The 20,877-nt window shown below is 43.6% G+C and overlaps 1 protein-coding gene across 9 annotated transcripts in view; it reads left to right on the top strand.

Annotated features, from left to right (window-relative positions):
- The first annotated feature begins 261 nt into the window (after nt 1-261).
- DZIP1 (DAZ interacting zinc finger protein 1) overlaps nt 262-20,877 on the top strand; it is a 56,673-nt gene continuing 36,057 nt past the window's right edge. For 2 of the 9 annotated variants that reach the window (XM_043581762.1, XM_043581753.1), the window contains exons 1-6: nt 281-602; nt 1,283-1,379; nt 3,040-3,292; nt 3,404-3,964; nt 11,372-11,456; nt 14,166-14,290. In XM_043581762.1, the coding sequence (XP_043437697.1) occupies nt 3,290-3,292; nt 3,404-3,964; nt 11,372-11,456; nt 14,166-14,290 (774 nt within the window). In that variant the 5' untranslated portion in view covers nt 281-602; nt 1,283-1,379; nt 3,040-3,289. Of the gene's footprint in view, nt 603-1,282; nt 1,380-1,741; nt 1,970-3,039; nt 3,293-3,403; nt 3,965-11,371; nt 11,457-14,165; nt 14,291-17,106; nt 17,269-20,877 lie in introns of all 9 variants that reach the window. The other 7 variants (XM_043581719.1, XM_043581711.1, XM_043581702.1 and 4 more) reach the window with 7 other exon arrangements.

Below are 20,877 nucleotides of genomic sequence, written 5' to 3'. Positions count from 1 at the left end.
TAGATAGCCTCTTCAAGGTTCCTTGCATCTGCAGACTTCTGCAATGAAAACTCCTCTCTTCTTGGGAGCGAGTTCACAGAAAGCCCCTATGGTGAGGGCCAGGCCACCCGAAGGATTGGACTGAACCTGGTTTCTCTTTGAAAAGCCTTTCTGGGAAGAACATCCCACGCCAGCAACAGAGCGCGCCCCGGCACCACGTGTCTGCACCAACAGCGGGATTGGCGGAGCGCATTTTAGTGCTGCGGTCTAGACGCGCGCGGTCCCGCCCAGCTGCCAGAGGAGCTGGGACGCAGAGAGGAGAGGCCGGAGGGAGATCGCAGAGGGGAGGGGGGCGGGTGGGGGGTGGGGGATCCCGAGGCGCCAGCGGCCGCGAGTCTGGAAAGGCCCCAACGGCGCCAGGCCCGCCACGCCGCAACTTGCCCAAACCAGACAGGCTTCATCCTGCGCCCTGGAAGAAGGAGCCGGCCCGCCGCCTCCCGCTCGGCTGCTCCTCTGCCTCCGCCGGCCCCGCCTGCGCCAGCAGCGCCTCTGGGGTCTGGGCCCCCAGCGTCGCCCCAGTCCGCCTGCAGCGCCGGGCGCCCGCCAAGGAGCGCGCAACTGGGGTGAGCCGAGGCCCGGGATGCGCCCGGAGACCTTGGGAGCTTGCGGCGGACCGGGCATCTCGGGGCCCACGAAGCCAGGGCCTCCGCCTGCTTTCCCCGGCTGCGAGCCGAGGCACTGCAGACCCCGCTGCCAAGGCTGCGGCAGCCCCCACCCTCAGTTTACCTTCTAACGGGTGGCGCCGAGCCCTCGCTGGAGCCCACCTAGCTCGGCCTTTGTCTTTGCGGGTTCAGCTGGCCGGCCCTGCAGTGCACCAAGGACTGGTTGCGCCGCGCGGGGCTGCTGCCCAGCCCCGGGATGGGGGACGGAGGGAACGGGAAAGCGTGCCCCCTTCTTTCCTGTTCCGGCCATCTTGCGGCCGAGATTCAACCAAAGGGGCAAGGATGGCCAGCAGCGCGGCGCTCAGGGCCGGAGTGGCGGCGGCGAACAGAGATGGGCACCTCAGTCCCGCGCGCCTCTTCCCTGGACCGCAGTGGGGGCGTGCGGACCAGCCCTCTCATTCAGCTCCAAGGGCCTGGGCCAGAGCACGGGTGAATCCCTTAAGAGGCCAGAGGCACAGAAAATAGGAGGGATACCGGCCGGGAGCCAACAGTTATTTAAGCGCCTAATTCATTCAATCATTCTTTATCCACGTGTCCATTTGGCAAATTCTCAGCTCCTCACTGTGCCTGTCCGTTGTTAGGTGCTGGGGACACACGGTGAGCAAAAGAAATCACGGCCCTTGTTCCCGCTGATCCTGCAGTCCAGTGGATGGAGCCCACAGGACACAGACCTGCCAGGTCGGTAACCTGACGTCCTTTAAACAGATAGGGAAACTGAGGCCTAGGACTGACATAACTTGTTCTAGGTCAAGCAGCAAGTATATGGAAGAATCAAACTTTGAACCTAGATCTTTAATTTTATACTGGCTGCAGTGAACCGTTAATAGTTCTTTTTTCCTAAAGACCCATTAAAAGTTGTTTGGATGTACAGTTTATATGAAGTCATATGAACTGCATGCTTTATTTCTTGGATGTTTTTATATGGATTTATTTCTAGTTCACAATATCTGGGAGTGCTAAAAATATTTGATATTACAACTTTGCTTGAAGTTACTCTGAATGGTATTTTCCTTTCTCCTACTCACATATCTGGCTGTTAGGAAAGAAAAAAAAATTCCTGATGGTTGGTCCACGCAGGGACACCCCGGTGGATTGAGGAATGTCTGGCTTTTCCTCAGCTCATTGATCTCTGTGGTAGCCACAGGCATCACCCAAAAGACCCCAAGAATGAAAGGCCTGATGTCTACAAGTTGCTGCTAGAGCAACTAGCAGCAGATGCTGCAGATCTCTGCAGATCACAGAATGCAGCTGCCTCACAAGTTTGTAAGGTAAACACCGGGGCCCTCTAAAACTTGATGGTACAAAGCTGATGGCTAAAGTTCCCCTCCATATATATATATATATATATATATATATATATATATATATGCATATATATATACATATATATATAATTTTTTTACCTTCACATTTTGAAAAGGTATCCTTTTGGGAAGACAAGTACAAAAAGTATTAATAATATCTGTGGAAGTTCCTTAATTTGTACTTTTTTTTTTTAATGTTTATTTACTTTTGAGACAGAGAGAGAGAGAGCGAGCATGAGCGGGGGAGGGGCAGAGAGGGAGGACACAGAATCCGAAGCAGGATCCAGGCTCCAAGCCTTCAGCACAGAGCCCAATGCGTGCGGGGCTCCAACTCAAAAGCCGCGAGATCGAGATCGTGACCTGAGCTGAAGTCGGACACTTAACCGACTGAGCCACCCAGGCGCCCCTTAATTTGTACTTTTATCAGTGTCTTGTACTTACCAGTATCTTATTTTTATATGTAGGCAATCCATAGAGGAAAAGAGACCCCATTTTAAAAAGTATTTCAGGTGTAAGAAATTTAGAAAGCCTGCCGTCAGATATAATTAGCTCTGCCACTATTTTAATTTTTAAAACTTTATTGAGATATAATGTACAAATGCACCCTTAATTCAGTGCACAATTCGATAAGTTTTGGCAAATGTATATACCCGGGTAATCAACAAACAGCAAGCACAATCAAAACAGAATATTTCTGTTATAGCCCCAAAAGTGTCTTCCTGCTGTTTTGAAGCCAATTCCCCTCCATCCCATTTAATTTTACATAGTTTTGTTGTTTAACGTTTCTTAAGTCTGTGTGTAAAAGAGGAGGATGAATAGGCATTTCTGATCTCAAAATCTAAGGTGAGGACAGGGGTGAATAACCGGAGGCTAGCGGCCGGAACGAAAGTTCCCGGAGATGTGGCTCCCCACTCCTTAAGGACAGGGAGGGTCAGCCCCAGAGCCAGGGAGGGTGGTGGCCCGGTGAGCTGGCGCTCAGGAAGTGCCCTCTTCCGTGGACGGGCTCGCCCACGAGGTCTCCTCTGGTCCCGCAGGGCCCTGGGCACACGCTGACTGTGCGGGGGCTGGCGCGCCCTTTGCTCTAAGTCCGGGTCAGGGCGCTGCCATAGCAACGGCCTGGACGCCCAGACCTTAGGCCGCCGCCGCCGCCGCCGCCGCCCGAGACCCGGCCATCTCCCAATCCCGAAGGGTGGGGCGGCGGCGGCCCGGGAGGCGGCCGGGGCCGGGTAGACGGGACCGCCCCCTCCTCGGATACCAGCTGAGGCCGCGGGTTTGCTTCCAAGCATGGTAAGTGAGAGCGGGGAGGTCGGGCTGCCTGGCGATGTGGGACTGGGGGCGGCCGGGGCTCCCCGGGACTCCCAGCACCCTCACCACCCCTACGCTGCCTCCTCCCCGCAGCCCTTTCAGAAGCACGTCTACTACCCGCTGGCCAGCGGCCTGGAAGGACCCGACGCCCCCGCTGCAGCTGCCGCGGCGGGAGCGGCCACAATGGCCTGTGGCCCCCCCAGCGTGGCGTCGGTCCCCCTGCCCTTCTTCCAATTCCGGCCGCGGCTGGAGAGCGTCGACTGGCGGCGGCTGAGCGCCATCGACGTGGACAAGGTGGCGGGCGCCGTGGACGTGCTCACGCTGCAGGAGAACATCATGAACATCACCTTCTGCAAGCTGGAGGACGAGAAGTGCCCGCACTGCCAGTCGGGGGTGGATCCGGTGCTGCTGAAGCTCATCCGCCTGGCGCAGCTCACCATCGAGTACCTGCTGCACTCGCAGGAGTTCCTCACCTCGCAGCTGCACCACCTGGAAGAGCGGCTGCGCCTGAGCCTGGCCGATGGCGAGCAGAGCAGGAAGCTCCTCACCAAGCAGGCCGGCGAGATCAAGTTACTCAAGGAAGAGTGTAAACGCAGGAAAAAGATAATCTCGACCCAGCAGCTGATGATCGAGACCAAAGCCAGCTATTACCAGGTGGGACGCTGCGTTGTGATTCCGATTCATAATCCAGTTTAACATCCTCGATTCCCACCTCGGTATTGAGAGTCCTTTCCTAGATCACCGATTTTTTTTTCCCCTTCGTGAGATTTTTACTGTAAATCAGAAGAAACAACATAGTTAAGCAAAATAGTAATTTTAACCAACAGCTGACATGGTTCGTTACCTTCTGTAGACAACCAGAGGATTAATAATTAAACAAGCAATGTTGTCTGTCGTGCTTTGCTGAAAGTCCTCTTTATAAACGCTGGCTGTTTAAGAAACTGTGTCCTCCCCCTAATTGATGTAATGAGAAATAAACCAGGTACAAATTGCTGTCGAGGTCTGGCCCCAGATGATCTGGAATGATTAAATTTGTGGGGCTTTTATTTCAAGATATTTTCAATCTTGCTGAAAAGTTGTAAGAATAGTGCAAAGAACTTCATAAACCCCTCACCCAGATTCTCCAGTTGTTAACATTTGCCACATTTGCTTTACTTTCTCATTCTATATATACATATTATTTTTGAACCCTTGGCCAGTGAGTTCCAGACTCCTAAGTAGTTCAGTTTGCATATCTCCTAAGACCAAGAACACTGACTAATGTAACAATATTGATGATATAGAACAACAGTATTTGTTAATTGAACTGGTATTTTAAAAAAATTTTTTAATGTTTATTTTTGAGAGAGACACACACACAGAGTGCCAGTGGGGGAGGGGCAGAGAGAGAGGGAGACACAGAATCTGAAGCAGGCTCCAGGCTCCCAGTTGTCAGCACAGAGCCTGACTTTGTGGGCTTGAACCCACAAACCGTGAGATCATGACCTGAGCCGAAGTCAGAAGCTTAACCAACTGAGCCACCCAGGAACCCCTGAACATGTAGTATTTTAAATATATTTTATGGGGCACCTGGGTGTCTCAGTTGGTTAAGCATCCTGCTCTTGATTTTCTGGCTCAGTGATGAGATCTAGCCCAGTGATCTAACCTGGGGGCTGCCTCTGTGCTGAGCATGGAGTCTGCTTAGGATTCTCTCTCTCCCTCTCTCTGTCTCTACCCCACTTGCATGTGTACTCTCTCTCTCTTTCTCTCAAAATAAATAAACATTAAAAAGTAAAATAAAATATATTTTATTAATGTAACAATAGTATTAAAAAAATTGAAACCTCTTGCTTTTCTGTGTTTAATCTCTAACTTTTACAGGTTAGATATTGAGCTAAGATAAATATTGTAATTTTTTAGTATAATAGAAATCAGTTGTATATATTTTTTTATTGATTAGATGGAGAAAATGCAAAGGGTATCAACAATGTTTGATAAAGTTATCAAAGAAGCAACAGGCTGACAAGACTGATTTCATATCCTTACATTGTAGTCACTTTGGCTAAATATGAATTAAAAGGCCTCAGTGAATGGGCGCCTGGCTGGTTCAGTCAGTAGAGCATGTGACTCTTGATCTTAGGGTTGTGAGTTCGAGCCCCATGGTAGGAGTAGAGTTTACTGGGAGGAAAAAAAAGCCTCAGTGGACTTAGGTACTAGCAGCGTGAGTAAATGCAGAGAACTGGGTGTAGGCACAGATTATGGTGTGGTCATTAGTGCTTAGGACTGACCCAACAGGAGCCTTGAGAGAAGTGTGCTTAAGATAGGTGAACAATTGGGACAGAATACTGTTAGGAAGGCTTAGTGTTTAGCTTTGGGTACACAACCCTGAGATATAATCCTCAAATGACACCTAATGTTGCTAATTGCCTATTTGTTTCATAAATGCCATGTACATATTTATAAATAGTGTTGATATGGCCTTTTATAAATACATCTATTAAACAATGAATAGAATAGGTTCTATTTAGACATTAAAAATGATTTAGCTTTGGTAGCAATCAGTGATATGTTAACAGCTATAACATACAGAAATTTTATGTTTATGAACATTTTTTCATTCTTTTAGTTACTATAGAAATAGGTGTTAGTAAAGATTTTCAAGTTTGAATGATACACATGAATAAAGGTAAGGACTTCGTTTTATTTAATGACTGACACCTGCCAAGTTGGCCACGCAGCAGAGTCTCTGAATAACAGTGTGACCATGTAGAGGTAGGATTGCCCAGACCATTTATTCCTACTTAGTGTGGTATAGATACACTCTGCTCTCTTAGGTGCCTTGCCATTGTCTCTTGATGGACTGAGCAGTGTGAGCCCTTTAGGGTGACAATTCCAGAGTTAGACTGTCTGGGTTTGAATCCTAACTATTCCACCATGCAAGTCAGTTAACATCTAGACCTCAGTTTCCTCATCTGGAAAATGAGAACATTAGTAGTAGGTATCTTTTAGGGATGTTCTGAGAATTCCATGAGCTAATGCACATGCAGCATAAGGAAGTCTCAGCAAATGGCATCTGACATGTGGTGTTGATTTCCACACTGGCTTCTTGGTAGTGAGCTGTGACTCCTCAGGATCTCTGCAAGGCCTCACGCCTTTCCTAGGAGGTGATTAGCGGTGGTACAGGAAGAAGGCCAGGGGTTGCAGTGATGATGCTGTAAGAAGCGGTGATTCAGGGAGGGGAAGTCAAGTCTGCTGCTAAGAATAGTTGGCACATAGGCCAGCTGGGGGTCCAAGATGTTACAATTATTTCAACTCCAGGTTCGGACATGTGAGGATATTTGGCCTATGATAAGATTTATAGGAAGACAATTGATTTTGTTTAAATAGCTATTTGACTTTAGCCTGCAGTCATGAATTTGTGTTTATGGAGACCTCTAAAAGCTGGGGAAGTCTCATGGCCATGTGTAAAGGCCAGTGTGTGCCAATGATGTGGTTGTCAAATTATTTTTTTTAATGAAATTAAAAAATACCAGTGTATCATAACAGGACTTAGACTCATTTTAAGAAGAACTTTTGTTTTCACAGCTGGAAGACTCAGATTCCTGTCCATGCTTTAGCACTACAGGCAGATTTTGGAATCTATGTCAGTGAATTTCTGACCCTGGTTGCAGGATAGTGTTGGGGTAGAAAAAAGCATGCATTTTGGGGTGCCTGGGTTGCTCAGTTGGCTAAGCATCTGACCAGCTCAGGTCACAATCTCACGGTTTGTGAATTTGAGCTCTGTGTTGGGCTCTTTGCTGTCAGCGCAGAGCCTGCTTCAGATTCTCTGTCTCCCCCTCTCTCTGCCCCTCCCCTGCTCTGTCTTTCAAAAATAATGAACATTAGAAAAACAAAAAGAAAAAAAAAAAAGCATGCGTTTTGCAGTCAGAGAGACATAGGTTAAAATATGCATCTTATTACGCTGTGACCCAATTCATTCCCCACACCCTTAACCAACCTCTGGCAACCACTGGTCTTTTTACTGTCTCTGTAATTTTGCCTTCTCCAGAATGTCATATAGTTGATATCACTCAGGATTTAGCCTTTTCAGATTGGTTTCTTTTACTTAATAAAATGCACTTAATGTCCTTCCATGTCTCATTTATCTGGTCACTTACTGAAGAACATCTTGGTTGCTTCCAAGCTTTGGCAATTATGAATAATGCTGCTATAAACTGATACGTGTGCAGGTTTCTGTATGGACATAGGTAATCTAAGTGGCTGTATCATTTTGCATTCCCACCAGCAATGGGTGAGAGTTCCTGTTGCTCCACTTCCTTGCCAGCATTTGCTGATGTCAATGCTCTGGATTTTGGTGATTCTAATGGGTGTAGGGTGGTATCTCATTGTTTAAATTTGCATTTCCCTAATGACACGTTATGTGGAGCATCTTTTCCTATGCTTAATTGCCATCTGTGTATCTTCTTTGGTGAGGTGTCTATTATAGTCTTTGGACTATTTTGTAGTTGTTTGTTTTCTTTTTGTTGAGTTTTAAGAGTTCTTTGTATATTTTGGGTAACAGTCTTTTATCAGTTGTGTGTGTTTTGCAAATGTTTTCTCCCAGTCTGTGGCTTGTTTTCTCATTTTCTTCACATTGTCTTTTGCAGAACAGAAGTTTTGAATTTTAATGAAGTCTTGTTTATCAGTTATTTCTCTTTAAAATTTTTATTTATTTATTTTGAGAGAGAGCGCATGCACACATGAGGGAGGGGCAGAGAGGGAGGGAGAGAGAGAATCCCAAGCAGGCTCCACACTGTGACATTGCGGAACCCTGTGTGGGGCTTGAACTCATGAACCATGCGATCGTGACCTGAGCCAAAATGAAGAGTTGTTTGCTTAACCAACTGAGCCACCCAGGCGCCCTCAATTATTTCTTTCATGGATTGTGTCTCTGGTGTTGAATCTAAAAAGGCATCATCGAGATCATCTAGGTTTTATTCTATGTTATTTTTAGGAGTTTTATAGTTTGGCCTTTTACATTTAGGTTGGTGATCCCTTTGAGTTCGATTTTGTAAAGGATGTGAAGTCTGTGTCAACATTCATTTCTTTGTGGATGTCCAGTTTTTCCAGTACCATTGTTGAAGAAACTGTCTTTGTTCCATTGTATTGTTTTTGCTCCTTTGTCAAAGATCAGGTGGTGATATTTATATGGGTTTATTTCTTGGCTCTCTCTTCTGCTCCACTGATCTGTTTGTCTGTTCCTTGGACAATACCACACTGTCTTGATTACTGTAGCTTTATATAGTAAGTCATAAAGTTGAGTAGCATCAGTCCTCCAACTTTGTCCTTCTCCTTCAATACCTCGTTGGCTATTTTAGGACTTTTGCTTCTTCATACAAACTTTAGAATCAGTTTGTTGTTAACCACAAAGTAACTTGCTGGGATTTTGATTAGGGTTGCATTGACTCTGTAGATCAACGTAGGGAAAATTGACATTTTGACAATATTGAGTCTTCTTATCCATTAACACAGATATTCATTTATTTAGTTCTTTGATTTGCTCTTCAGAACTTTGTAGTTTCCCTTCTATAGATATTTTACATGTTTTATTTTATTTTATTTTTTTTGAGAGAGAGTGTGTATGCATATGAGAACATAAGCAGGGAAGGGGCAGAGGGAGAGGGAGAGAGAGAACCTTAAGCAGGTCCCATGCCCAGGATGGAGCCTGACTCTGGGCTTGATCCCACAACCATGAGATCATGACCTAAGCCAAAATCAAGAGTCGGACATTTAACCTGCTGAGCCAACCAGGTGCCCCTAGATCTCATACATATTTTGTTGGGTTCATACATAAGTATTCATTTTTGGGGTGCTAATGTAAAGGATGATGTGTTTTTAATTTCAAATTCTACCTTTCCATTATGGAATATAGGAAAGCAGTTGACTTTAGTATATTAACCTTCTATCCCACAACTTTGCTATACCTGGTTGTTAGTTCTGGGGTTGTTGTGGGTTTTTGTTTGTTTGTTTTGCCAATTCTTTTGGATTTTCTATAAAGACATTAATGTCATCTGCAAACAAAGAAATTCTGTATCTTCCTCCCTAATCTGTGTATTTGTTACTTCCTTTCCTTGCCTTATTGCATTAGCAAGGACTTCCAGTACAATGTTGAAAAGCAGCAGTGAAAAGGGACTTCCTTGCTTTGTACCTGATCTTAGTGGGGAAGCTTTGAGTTTTTCCACCAAGCATGATATTAGCTGTAGGTGTTTGTTGTAGCTAGTCTTTACCAAGTTGGGAAAGTTCCCCTCTTCCCTGGAGTTTTTAACTCTTAGACTCTTCCACTGTGAGCCTCCAGCAATTTGTCACAGTTTAGGTTTTCCTACCCCTTCTTACCCTGAGTTCATGGCTTTTCTGTATTGTTCAAATAGTTAAAATATCTATTTTTTGATTTTAGAAATTAAAAGTCACAGTTTCCAGAAAGCCTCATCCTTTCCTTTCTCCAGTGCTGTGCCTGGCCCTAAAGCCCACACCGACATCTGAGTCCAGTGGGCAGGCCATGACATACTAAACTTGAGCAGTCATCAAGAGCAGAGAAAGCTGGAAAGATACTTTAAAGACTCCCCGAAATGCAAGGCCAAGAAATATGCCATAATGTTGGCTTTCTGGGAAAGAGACCCTGAACTTCTGATGCAGTTATACTGATTTGGAGTAAGGCAATACTGCACATAAATAGAAGAACATGTTAGTAGCACAATGAAAATGAAACTGCAGAATCCAAACTGGAAGAAACTCTGTAGGACACGTGTTTAGTTTCTTCAGCAAAAGAATTGCAAAGATAAAAGAGAGATGGGGGGGGCGGGGGCGGTCTATAGACCAGAAGACAGTGGAGAGACATAATGAGCAGTTGCAGGATATGGCTGTATTTGGATCCTGATTCAAAACAAACTGTAAAATTTTTTTCTAAGAATGTCCTTTTAGAGGCTCCTGGGTGGCTCAGTTGGTTAAATGTCCGACTTCAGCTCAGGTCATGATCTCACAGTTCGTGAATTTGAGCCCTGCTTTAGGCTCTGTGCTGACAGCTCAGAGCCTGGAGCCTGCTTCAGATTCTGTGTCTCCCTCTCTCTGCCCCTCCCCCACTCACGCTCTGTCTCTCAAAAATGAATAAATGCTAAAAAAAATTAAGAAAAAAAATGTCCTTTTAGAAATGGATTCTGAAATACTAACAAATGAAATATATAATATCCAGGTTTTAATTCAGGGTAATCCAGGAACAAAGATATAGATGAAACAAGTGGAATTTTTGCTTAAAATTTGAATCTGTGTTAAAGTGGAAAATAGAAATATTTGTGGATTTTTTTTTTCAGTAAAATTCATTTTAGAAGGCCAAGTATTTCTAAGCATGTGTTCAGTGATTTATTAATGCTGGGCTCTGAGAATAATGCTATGAATAAGATAGACAAGAGCCCACACTGTCAGGAATGTGACATTCTAGAACCAAGAGGGATTGAGCAGAGAACAATAAACAAGTGAAGTGGCTAAACGTGGAAATAATAACTGTTGAGACATGCAATGATGAAAGTAAGTGTGGTGGGACAGTGACTGGCAGGAGGGCCATCTGCCAAGGTCTTGTTGAGGACGTGCCCAGTGGGGAAGATGCTCCCGGAATGACTCCTGAATGTCAGGAAGGAGCCAGTGTGGGGAAGGTCTGGGCAAGGTTCAGGCTGGGCACGAGCTCATGCAGAGGCTGAATTTGGCCTGCTTGAGGGACAGAAAGAAGACTGGCGTGACTGGAGTGTCTCGGACAAGTTGGTGACAGGCTGGGAACCAGCTGTGGAACAGGAGCAGCATCAGGGGTTCCTGCAGGCACCCAAATGGGCTACTCTGGCTGTCGGGAGATTGCTGTCACTGCCTTGTTCTCAGTTTGGAGAGAACACCCTGGTTTACAGTTGTCTTTTTAGTCCTGCTTTTAGTATCCCTTGCCGGGATGATATCTTTTGGGGGACCGTTCCCAAGAGGTGGTGCTTTAGGTACCCCAATTTAATTGAAATTAGGTGGGAGAGCACTTGTTACAGACATTCAGATTTGTTGCTGTCTCCTTTTCAGTGCCATTTTTGCGATAAGGCCTTTATGAACCAAGCTTTTCTACAAAGTCACATTCAGCGCCGCCACCCTGAAGATTCTCACCTTGGTAAGTCACGAGCTCAGCTTCACAGAGCTGTTTTCCTTTTGGTACCTTTCTCTATTTTCAGTGAGGCATGGTCCAGTGCATCTCTCAGTCCTTCTAAAAGTATCATAGTCTTTGTTCATTCATGAAATATTGAGCACCTACTATGTGCCATGCACAGCACCAGGCCTGGGGCTATGGGCGCACACGAAACAGACCAAGTTCTGCCCTCTGGGGTCTTACATTCTGTGAGGAGGGGCAGAGGAAACACACTTAAATAAATGAGTGGTTCCTCTCAAACGGTGGCAAATGCAACACGGAAAATAAAACAAGAATGGGGTGGAGGTGGTCAGCAAAGTCTTCGTGGAGGAGGCCTTATTTGATCAGAGACTGGATTGATGAGGAGGTCCCAGCCCGGGGAAAAGCTGGGGAATGAATATCCCAGACATGACATGGGGAGCTCTGAGTGTCGGAGGTGTGAGGGGCGGGCAGCACAGCATGTTTGAGGTACAGACAGAAGATCAGTGGAATAGAGCGAGCAAGGCAGTAGTGTGTGGGGACATTGGAAGGGAGGGGGCCAGGTCACGTGGGGCATTGAAGGCCCAGGCCAGGAATGTGGGTAGCGGCTGGTGAAGAGCGTAGGGGCTGTGGTGGTGGAAGCAGGTGGAAGAGTGAGGAGGCTACTGGGGTAATGCAGGTGAGTGATGTGGCAGCAGGACCAGGACGGGACCAGGGAAGACCAGAGAAGTGAAGATGGAGAGGACGTGTGTTCTGCACAGAGCCCACAGACGTGTGACTTAGCATGAGAACAAGAAATAAGAGAAAGACAGTCTTGGATTTTGTCCTGTACATTTGGGTGAGTGGCAGTGACGTCTACTGAGGTGGGGACCTAGGGGTGGGAGGTGGGCTGAGGAAGGAAGGAGAATGAGAGTGTGTGTTGGTCAGGGTAAACCTGAGGCACACATACAAACGCCATGCGAGTGGAGATGCAGGGGGTCTGGAGGTCACAGTGAGGCCCAGGGTGGAGATACAAATCCAGGAGTCGTTAGCAGAGCTGGGCTGGATGAGCTCACCTAGACAGAGAAGAGAAGGTGGCTAGGGGCCAGCCTCAAGGCTCTCCCAACATCAGGAGCTCAGGAGCAGCAGCCTAGTGGGTGAGAAATAGTTATGGAAGCAGGAGGGAGACCTGGGGAGTGTGTTGTCATGGAAACCAAGGGAAACAAGTGTTTCAGGAAGGAGGCAGTGACCAATTTATTGAATGTACCTGAGGCGTAGATAGAGTAAGATGAAGACTGAGAATTGGTTATTGCTGTCACGATGGCTGTTGTTGACCTTGACATAGCAGCTTCAGTGGATTGGTGTGGACAAAAACCCAAGGGGAGTGAGCTAAGCTGACAATCAGGTGAGCAAGTGGTCATGTTGTAGACATTTGCTTCAGTAACATTTGCTGGGAAGGACAGCAGAGACATGAAGCATTGTCTGGAAGAAAATGTGGAACAAAGGGAAAATTTTTGTTTCATTTGATGCGGGAGATACAAAGATGTGTTTGGGTGCTAATATGAATTAACCATGTTTAGAGGAGAAAAATAAGCAAGAGAGGGCAGGAGTTCGGTGGCTTATCAACTAGATTTCCTCTTACTTAAATATTCTTAAAAAGTACCAGGTCTATTTCTTCTTGCAGATCAAAGCATTCTGCAGATTGCCTACAGACCAGTAACCCACAGGAATTCTCATTATGATCTTAATGTTTTCATATCTAGATGTACGTACTCCTAACTTGTCACTAAGTACTTGCTTTCTGAAACCTCCCTTTTTTGCCAGTCTGTTTCCATTCCTGCCTATTTCGGACAAACAGATTGATTTAGGAAAATAGCTAAGCTTTGTATAAACAATACGAATGGCATAAAATTCCACATGGAAGTCATGGACCGTTGATACTACTTAGCAATATAGTGGAGAGATTGGGAAGGTTAAATAGTTTAATTAATCTACCATTCTTCCGTGTGAAACTGACCTTCTTTCTCTTCTGTTTCAGTATCTTATTCTATCTCATACTCGTTTCAGAGAGTATTTCGGACTCTGAAATGAGTATTATTTCTTCAGGTCATCTTTGAGATTCTGACTTTCCACTTTGGCTTTCATACCTTGCATGTCTACACTCACAGACACATGTACATCCATTCAGTCATGTGCACATCTTCATGTAAGTACATGTACATAAGTATCTTCCCTTCACTTGTTGCTTCCTTTTACAACCTTCTGGTACCTCTTTTTGGCCCTGTGAACAGTTTATGGCCCCAGTTTGCATCTTGAATGCCAGCCTCTGATTGTCTTAGCACTGATGGGGTTCTCAGGAGAATGTGGTGGGAGCCAGAAAGATAGTGACCTGCCATGGAAGTTTCCCTTCTCTCACCGAGACAGGCATCTCAAAGAAGAGCCCGGGATTATTCCTTGTCACCATTATTATTCCCTGAATGGGCTCTCACACTGTCTCTGGAGGGTAATCCAATACAGTGGCCGAAATAATCTGCTGAAAGTAATTCAGTGCCCAGTAACACAATGGGCTGCGAGTAAACACTCATGAGCAAAAATTGGCTCATGTGGCACAAAAAAGTAATAATATCCCAAGTTGGAGCAGTTTCCTTTGTCTTTGTCATATTAATAAGACCCTGTAAGTTTTCAGATAGGTTTCAGTAGAGGTAGTATTTTAATAAAATATTTCTGTTGCAACAGAGTATAAGAAAAAGGCACAGACTGATAAGCTCCAGAGTGAGATTGACATGCTGAAGGAGCAGCTGCAGCTCACCAAGTCTCAGCTGGAGGCTGCACAGCACGCCCACGCTGTCAGGTTCTCTAAGGTACGGTACTGAGTTCGGAAACGGTGGGATGGTGAGAAGGATCGGGATTAATTCCTTTTAAATGTTTGGTGGAATTCACCAGTGAAGCCATCTGGTCCTGGGCTTTTCTTTGTTGGGAGGTATTTGATTACTGATTCAATCCCCTTATTCATTGTTCTGTTCAGATTTTGTTTTTCCATGATTCAGTGTTGGTAGGTTGCATGTTTCTAGCAATTTATCCATTTCTTTGAGATGGTCCAATTTGTTGGCATATAATCATATGCATAGTGGGCTATTATAATCTTTTGTAATTCTGTAGTGTCCGTTGTAATGTCTCCTCTTTCATTTATAATTTATTTGAGTCCTTTTTCTTTTCTTGGTTAGTCTAGCTAAGAGTTTGTTAATTTTGTTTATCTTTTCAAAAGCTCCAACTCTTAGTATTGTTCATCTTTTCCATTGTTTTTCTGTTCTCTATTTTATTATTTCTGCTCTAATCTTTATATTTCCTTCCTCCTGCTAACTTTGAGCTTAGTTGTTTTTTTTTCTAGATCTTGAGGCATAAAGTTAGATTGTTTACTTGAGATATTCCTTTTTTTCTTAATGTAGACATTTTTAGCTGTGAACTTTCCTCTTAAAACTGCTTTTGCCATATCCCATACGTTTTCATATGTTGTGTTTCCATTTTTGTTTATCTCAAGATCTTATTTACTTCCCTTTTTTTTTTTTTATTTAAAAATTTTTTTTTCAATGTTTATTTATTTTGGGGACAGAGAGAGACAGAGCATGAACGGGGGAGGGTCAGAGAGAGAGGGAGACACAGAATCGGAAACAGGCTCCAGGCTCTGAGCCATCAGCCCAGAGCCTGACGCGGGGCTCAAACTCATGGACCGCGAGATGGTGACCTGGCTGAAGTCGGACGCTTAACCGACTGCGCCACCCAGGCGCCCCGTTATTTACTTCCCTTTTGATTCTTTGATGCATTGGTTGTTCAGGAGTGTATTGTTTATTTTCCACATATTTGTAAATTTTCATTTTCCTCCTGTTGCTGATTTCTTCTTCTTTTTCTTAATGTTTAGTTCTGGGAGAAAGAGAGAAAGCACAAGTGGGGGAGGGGCAGAGAGAGAGAGAAAGAGACAGAATTCAAAGCAAGCTCCAGGTTCCAAGCTGTTCAGCAGCGAGCCCAATGTGGGTCTCAAACTCATGAACCAAGAGATCATGACCTGAGCTGGTCTGTCACCTAACCAAATGAGCCTCCCAGGCTCCCCCTTCCTGTTACTGATTTCTAGTTGCCTACAATTGTGGTCAGAAAAGATACTTGATATAAATTCAGTCCTCTTGAATTTGTTAAGACTTGTCATCTAATGTATGATCTATCCTGGAGAAAGTTCCACATGAGCTAAGCAGACTGTGTGTTCTGCTGGATACTATCTGTTGGATATTATATGTCTATTGGGTCCATTTGGTGTGAAGTGTTCAAATCCTGGGTTTCCTTATTGACTTTGTGTCTGGGCGATCTATCCATTGTTGAGAGTGGGTATTAAAGTCCCCTATGATTACTGTGTTGCTGTTTATTTCTCCTTTTTGTTCTGTTAGTATATGCTTTATAAATTTAGATGCTGCAATGTTGGATACATAAATATTTATAATTCTTATACCTTCTTGATAAATTGATCTCTGTTATTGTTAAGTAACCTTTGTCTCCTGACATCTTTCTTTTTAACGTAGGCATTTACAGCTATAAATTTCCCTCTTAGCACTGCTTTGGTTTCTCCTTTTTTTTTTTCTTTTGATATGTTGTGTTTTAATTTTCATCCATCTCAAAGTATTTTCTAATTTCCCTAGTGAGTTTTTCTTTGTCTCATTGGTTGCTTAAGAGTACAGTGTTTAATTTTTTAAGTATTTGTGAATTTTCCAGATTTTCTTCTGTTATTGATTTCTGGCTTCAATCCACTGTGGTTGGGAAATACACTTAGCACACTTTCAATCTTTTAAAATTTATTGAGAGGGGAGCCTGGGTGACTCAGTCGGTTGAGCATTCTATTCTTGATTTCAGCCCAGGTCATGATTTCATGGTTCATGAGATTTGAGCCCTGCATCGGGCTCTGCGCTGACAGTGGGGGAGCCTGCTTGGAATTCTCTCTCCCTCTCTCTCTGCCTCTCCCCCTTCCCTCAAAATTAATAAATAAACTTAAAAATAAATAATTAAAATTTTTGAGACTCTTTTGTGACCTAACATTTGCTCTCTCCTGGTGAATCTTCCATGAGCGTTTAACAAGAATGTATGTTCTGCTGCTCTTGGGTGTTCTGTATATGTCAGACTAAGTTTGTTTATTGTATTAAGTCTGCAGTTAGGTAAAAAAAAAAAAACAAAAAACTGAAGGTCATTGAGAAATCAAAGGCTGATTGACTAGACATAAATTTAGCTTGTATAAATAGGAATTTGTGTTTTGGGAGTGAGATGGGGCTACTCTATCCAAATTGATACAGTATTGAGAATGGTTCTTCTCTTCAGTAGACATTTTCTTTTAAAGGATGTTTACATTTTACATATTATTGCATATCTACTATAAAAGTTCATAGATCACCAAACTCTTGAGACTTTGGACCTCTGTGTTTGTATTTTAAGAGGTGTAAGGATGAAAGGATGCCATGTGCTGTTTTTGGTTTGGAAAAATTGCTGTGGACGTTGCCATTATATGAAGTGCTATTGCACACCTAACTGATACGCTCAATACTAGCTGGAGCTATGTCCATTTATTTAAAATTTTGCACATGTCATTTATTTAAAATTTTGCTTCATATAGAACTTTTAAAACCATGTGTTCAAATAATTTCAGGAATATGAAATGCAGAAAACAAAAGAGGAAGAATTTCTGAAGTTATTTGATAGATGGAAAGAAGAAGAAAAGGAGAAACTAGTTGATGAAATGGAAAAAGTCAAGGAAATGTTTATGAAGGAGTTTAAAGAATTGACCTCCAAGAATTCAGCATTAGAATATGTAAGTATTAAACCAAGTACTCCTCATAGTTTTGGTAGGATTGTTGCCTTGAGAGGTAACATTAGAATGGCATTAGGGCCAGTGGATCTAGAAATCACTTTATTGTGCCTTGGTCCAGACAGCCCCTTTCTTGAGAGTCCTAAGGGAGCTTGAGACATACAGAAGACAGAGCAAGTCAGAAAAGTCATTTCTTTGAAAGTGGGAGCTTTGGCTCCAAACGCATGTGCAGAACACTTGGTACATTTGAGGGGCTCCTGGCTGGCTCAGTCGGTGGAGCATGCAATGCTTAATCTCGAGGCTGTGAGTTCAAGCCCCATGTTGGGTATAGGGATTAACTAAAAAACTAAAGATTATGGGGCGCCCGGGTGGCTCAGTCGGTTGAGTGTCTGACTTCAGCTCAGGTCATGATCTCACAGTCCGTGAGTTCGAGCCCCACGTCAGGCTCTGTGCTGACAGCTCAGAGCCTGGAGCCTGTTTCAGATTCTGTGTCTCCATCTCTCTCTGAACCTCTGCCGTTCATGCTCTCTCTCTCTCTGCCTCAAAAATCAATAAAGCTTTAAAAAATTTAAAAAATAAAATAAAATAAAATAAAAAAATAAAGATTACATAAATCTTAAAAAAAAAAAAGAACATTTGGTACATTTGGTACCCTTGGTCAGATCATAGAAGAGGGTCTCTGTTTCCTTAGCTAGTTAGGATAGCCAATAAGCCATAAGCCTCCTCCCTGAATTCTGAAGCTTTCTAAGTTCCAAAGGAACTTTCCGGAAAGGCTGACACAGATCACCAATGTGGAAGAAGAAAGCCAACCCACAAAGGATAGAAGTAGAATTTTTTTTGCCAGGTCCCTTCCTGGCCGGTGGGAAGGACAGCTGTTCTGAGCAAGCAGAATGTAACTAAATGAGTCTCCATCCCCTATAGGAGCAGTCTTGTTCCACACTGCCCTGGTCACATGTATAGACAGAGACATGGCTTGCTGGGCTGGGACCTTAACCTCTGTGACAGTGATCGCTGTCCTCCAGCGAAGAAATGATTTGAGCTGGATGGGCAGCCCAGTCCTGGGTCACCCTTGGGGAAAGGAAGCAAGATCCTTGAGCTCCCTCTAGAGGCCAACAAGTTTTACAAACTAAAATGGAAAGATATTTTTGGAATATGGCTCAAGGCCTTCTCTAAAGCACCTTGAACTCTTGCATAGGGGTAGGGAAACCGCAACCTGTGAACCGAATCTGACATACCACCCATCTTTGTATGGCCAGTGAGCCAAGAAAGGTTTTAATATTTCTAAATGGTTGAAAAAGGTCATAAGAAGAATATGTCACAACACATAAAAATTACATGAAGTTTACATTTCTGTGTCCATAAGTTTTATTGGCATACGACCACACATGTTCCTTTACACTTTGTCTGTGGTGCTTTTGTGCTGGAGCCGTACAGGTGAGTGATTATCACCAAGGCCTTATGTGTCTCCCGAAGCCAGAATACCGTCTGGCTCTTTACAGAAAATTTGCCAGCCCCGTCATATCTTTATAAAGCAAACATGGCAAAATGTTAACAATTGGTCCAAATGGGTGTTCATTATATTATTCTTTCAACTTTTCTTTTTCCTTTTTTTTTTTTTTTAATTTTTATTTATTTTGAGAGAGTGCACAAGCACTAGCAGGGGAAGAACAGAGAGAGAAAGAGGGAGAGAGAGAGAATCTCAAGCAGACTCCATGCTGTCAGTGCAGAGCCCAATGCAGGGCTCAATCTCATGAGCTGTGAGATCATGACCTGAGCCGAAATCAAGAGTCAGTTGCTCAATCAGCTGAACCACCCAGGTGCCCCTCAACATTTCTATAAGTTGTAATTTGCAAATAAAAAGTTGAAAGGGAATAAATTTGGATGGTTCACTGTGTCTTTTTTGTAGGGCTACAACTTCTTGTTGGTTCAGTCATTCCATATCACCTCTCCTTGGTTGTTGTTTCTAAGCATCAGAACACGTAGGCAGTAATTTCTCTATCCATGGTTTCTTTTTCGATGCCTGCACCAGGGACCTTTCCTGAACTCCTATCTGTGGTTCAAAGTGGGATGCCGTATAACCCACTGGTAGATTGCGATACTAACCGATTTAAGACTGGCTTCTCACATCTTCTTCATCAAGGCTGTACTCATTTTTCCCTTTGTGATAAGCTGCTAATTAGAGTTCTTTTGCCTAAGGTTCCATCCAGGATCCTGCCCCCAGCTCCCTGCTCCCAGGATAATTTTAATAGTGGATTGGGACTTTTCCCCACATAAGGCTTTTTTACCACTCCTACCTTTTTTGGGGGGTGGGGTGGTAAAAAGATGGCTTTATTGAGATATAGTTTCTATACCATAAAATTCACCCACTTAGAGTGCACAGTTTGGTAGTTTTTAGTATGTTCACAGGGTTGTGCATCCATCCTCACGTTTTGGAATATTTCATCACCACGAGAAACGTTGTGCCCGTTGGCACTCCCTCCCCCAAGCCACTGGCAACCACAGATCTGCTTTCTGTCTCTGTGGATCTGCCTATTCTGGACGTTATGTGTGAATTGAATCATACAATATGTGATCTTTTGTGAGCAGCTGCTTCCCAGTTAGTATAATGTTTCTGGGATTCATCCACGTCGTAAGGATGTATATACATCACTCTTTCATTCCTGTAGTTGCCTCATGATTTTCCATTCCGTGAATATCATACTTCTTTTTCTTTTTTTTTTATGTAGAGTTTCAGATTGTTTTTTAATTTAACTTTATTTTTTATTTTTTAAAATTTGCGTCCAAAATAGTATATAGTGAAGCAATGATTTCAGTAGATTCCTTAATACCCCTTACCCATTTAACCCATCCCCCCCTCCTACAACCCCTCCAGCAACCCTCAGTTTGTTCTCCATATTTATGAGTATCTTCTGTTTTGTCCCCCTCCCTGTTTTTATATTATTTTGTTTCCCTTCCTTTATGTTCATTTGTTTTGTCTCTTAAAGTCCTCATATGAGTGAAGTCATATGATTTTTGTCTTTCTCTGACTGACTAATTTCACTTAGCATAATACCCTCCAGTTCCATCCACATAGTTGCAGATGGCAAGATTTCATTCTTTTTGATTGCTGAGTAATACTCCATTGTGTATGTATGTGTGTGTATATACGTGTATATATGTATATACATATATACATATATATATATATATATATATACACGTATATGTATGTATATATACCACATTTTCTTTATCCATTCATCCATCGATGGACATTTGGGCTCTTTCCATACTTTGACTATTGTTGATAGTGCTGCTATAAACATGGGGGTGCATGTGTCCCTTCGAAACAGCACACCTGTATCCCATGGATAGATGCCTAGTAGTGCAATTGCTGGGTCGTAGGGGAGTTCTATTTTTAGCTTTTTGAGGAACCTCCATACTGTTTTCCAGAGTGGCTGCACCAGCTTGCATTCCCACCAACAATGCAAAAGAGACCCTCTTTCTCCACATCCTCGCCAACAACCATGAATATCGTATTTCATTTGTCTGTTCATCAGTTGACAACATGTGGGTTGTTTACCCATTTTTAGCTATAGATGGTTTTTAAAATTATTATTATTTTTTAAGTTT

Source organism: Prionailurus bengalensis, chromosome A1 (assembly GCF_016509475.1).
Source record: "Prionailurus bengalensis isolate Pbe53 chromosome A1, Fcat_Pben_1.1_paternal_pri, whole genome shotgun sequence".
Classification (NCBI taxonomy): domain Eukaryota; kingdom Metazoa; phylum Chordata; class Mammalia; order Carnivora; family Felidae; genus Prionailurus; species Prionailurus bengalensis.
Note: the sequence above shows the minus strand (reverse complement) of the source record. Positions and strands in the feature narration are given on the sequence as shown.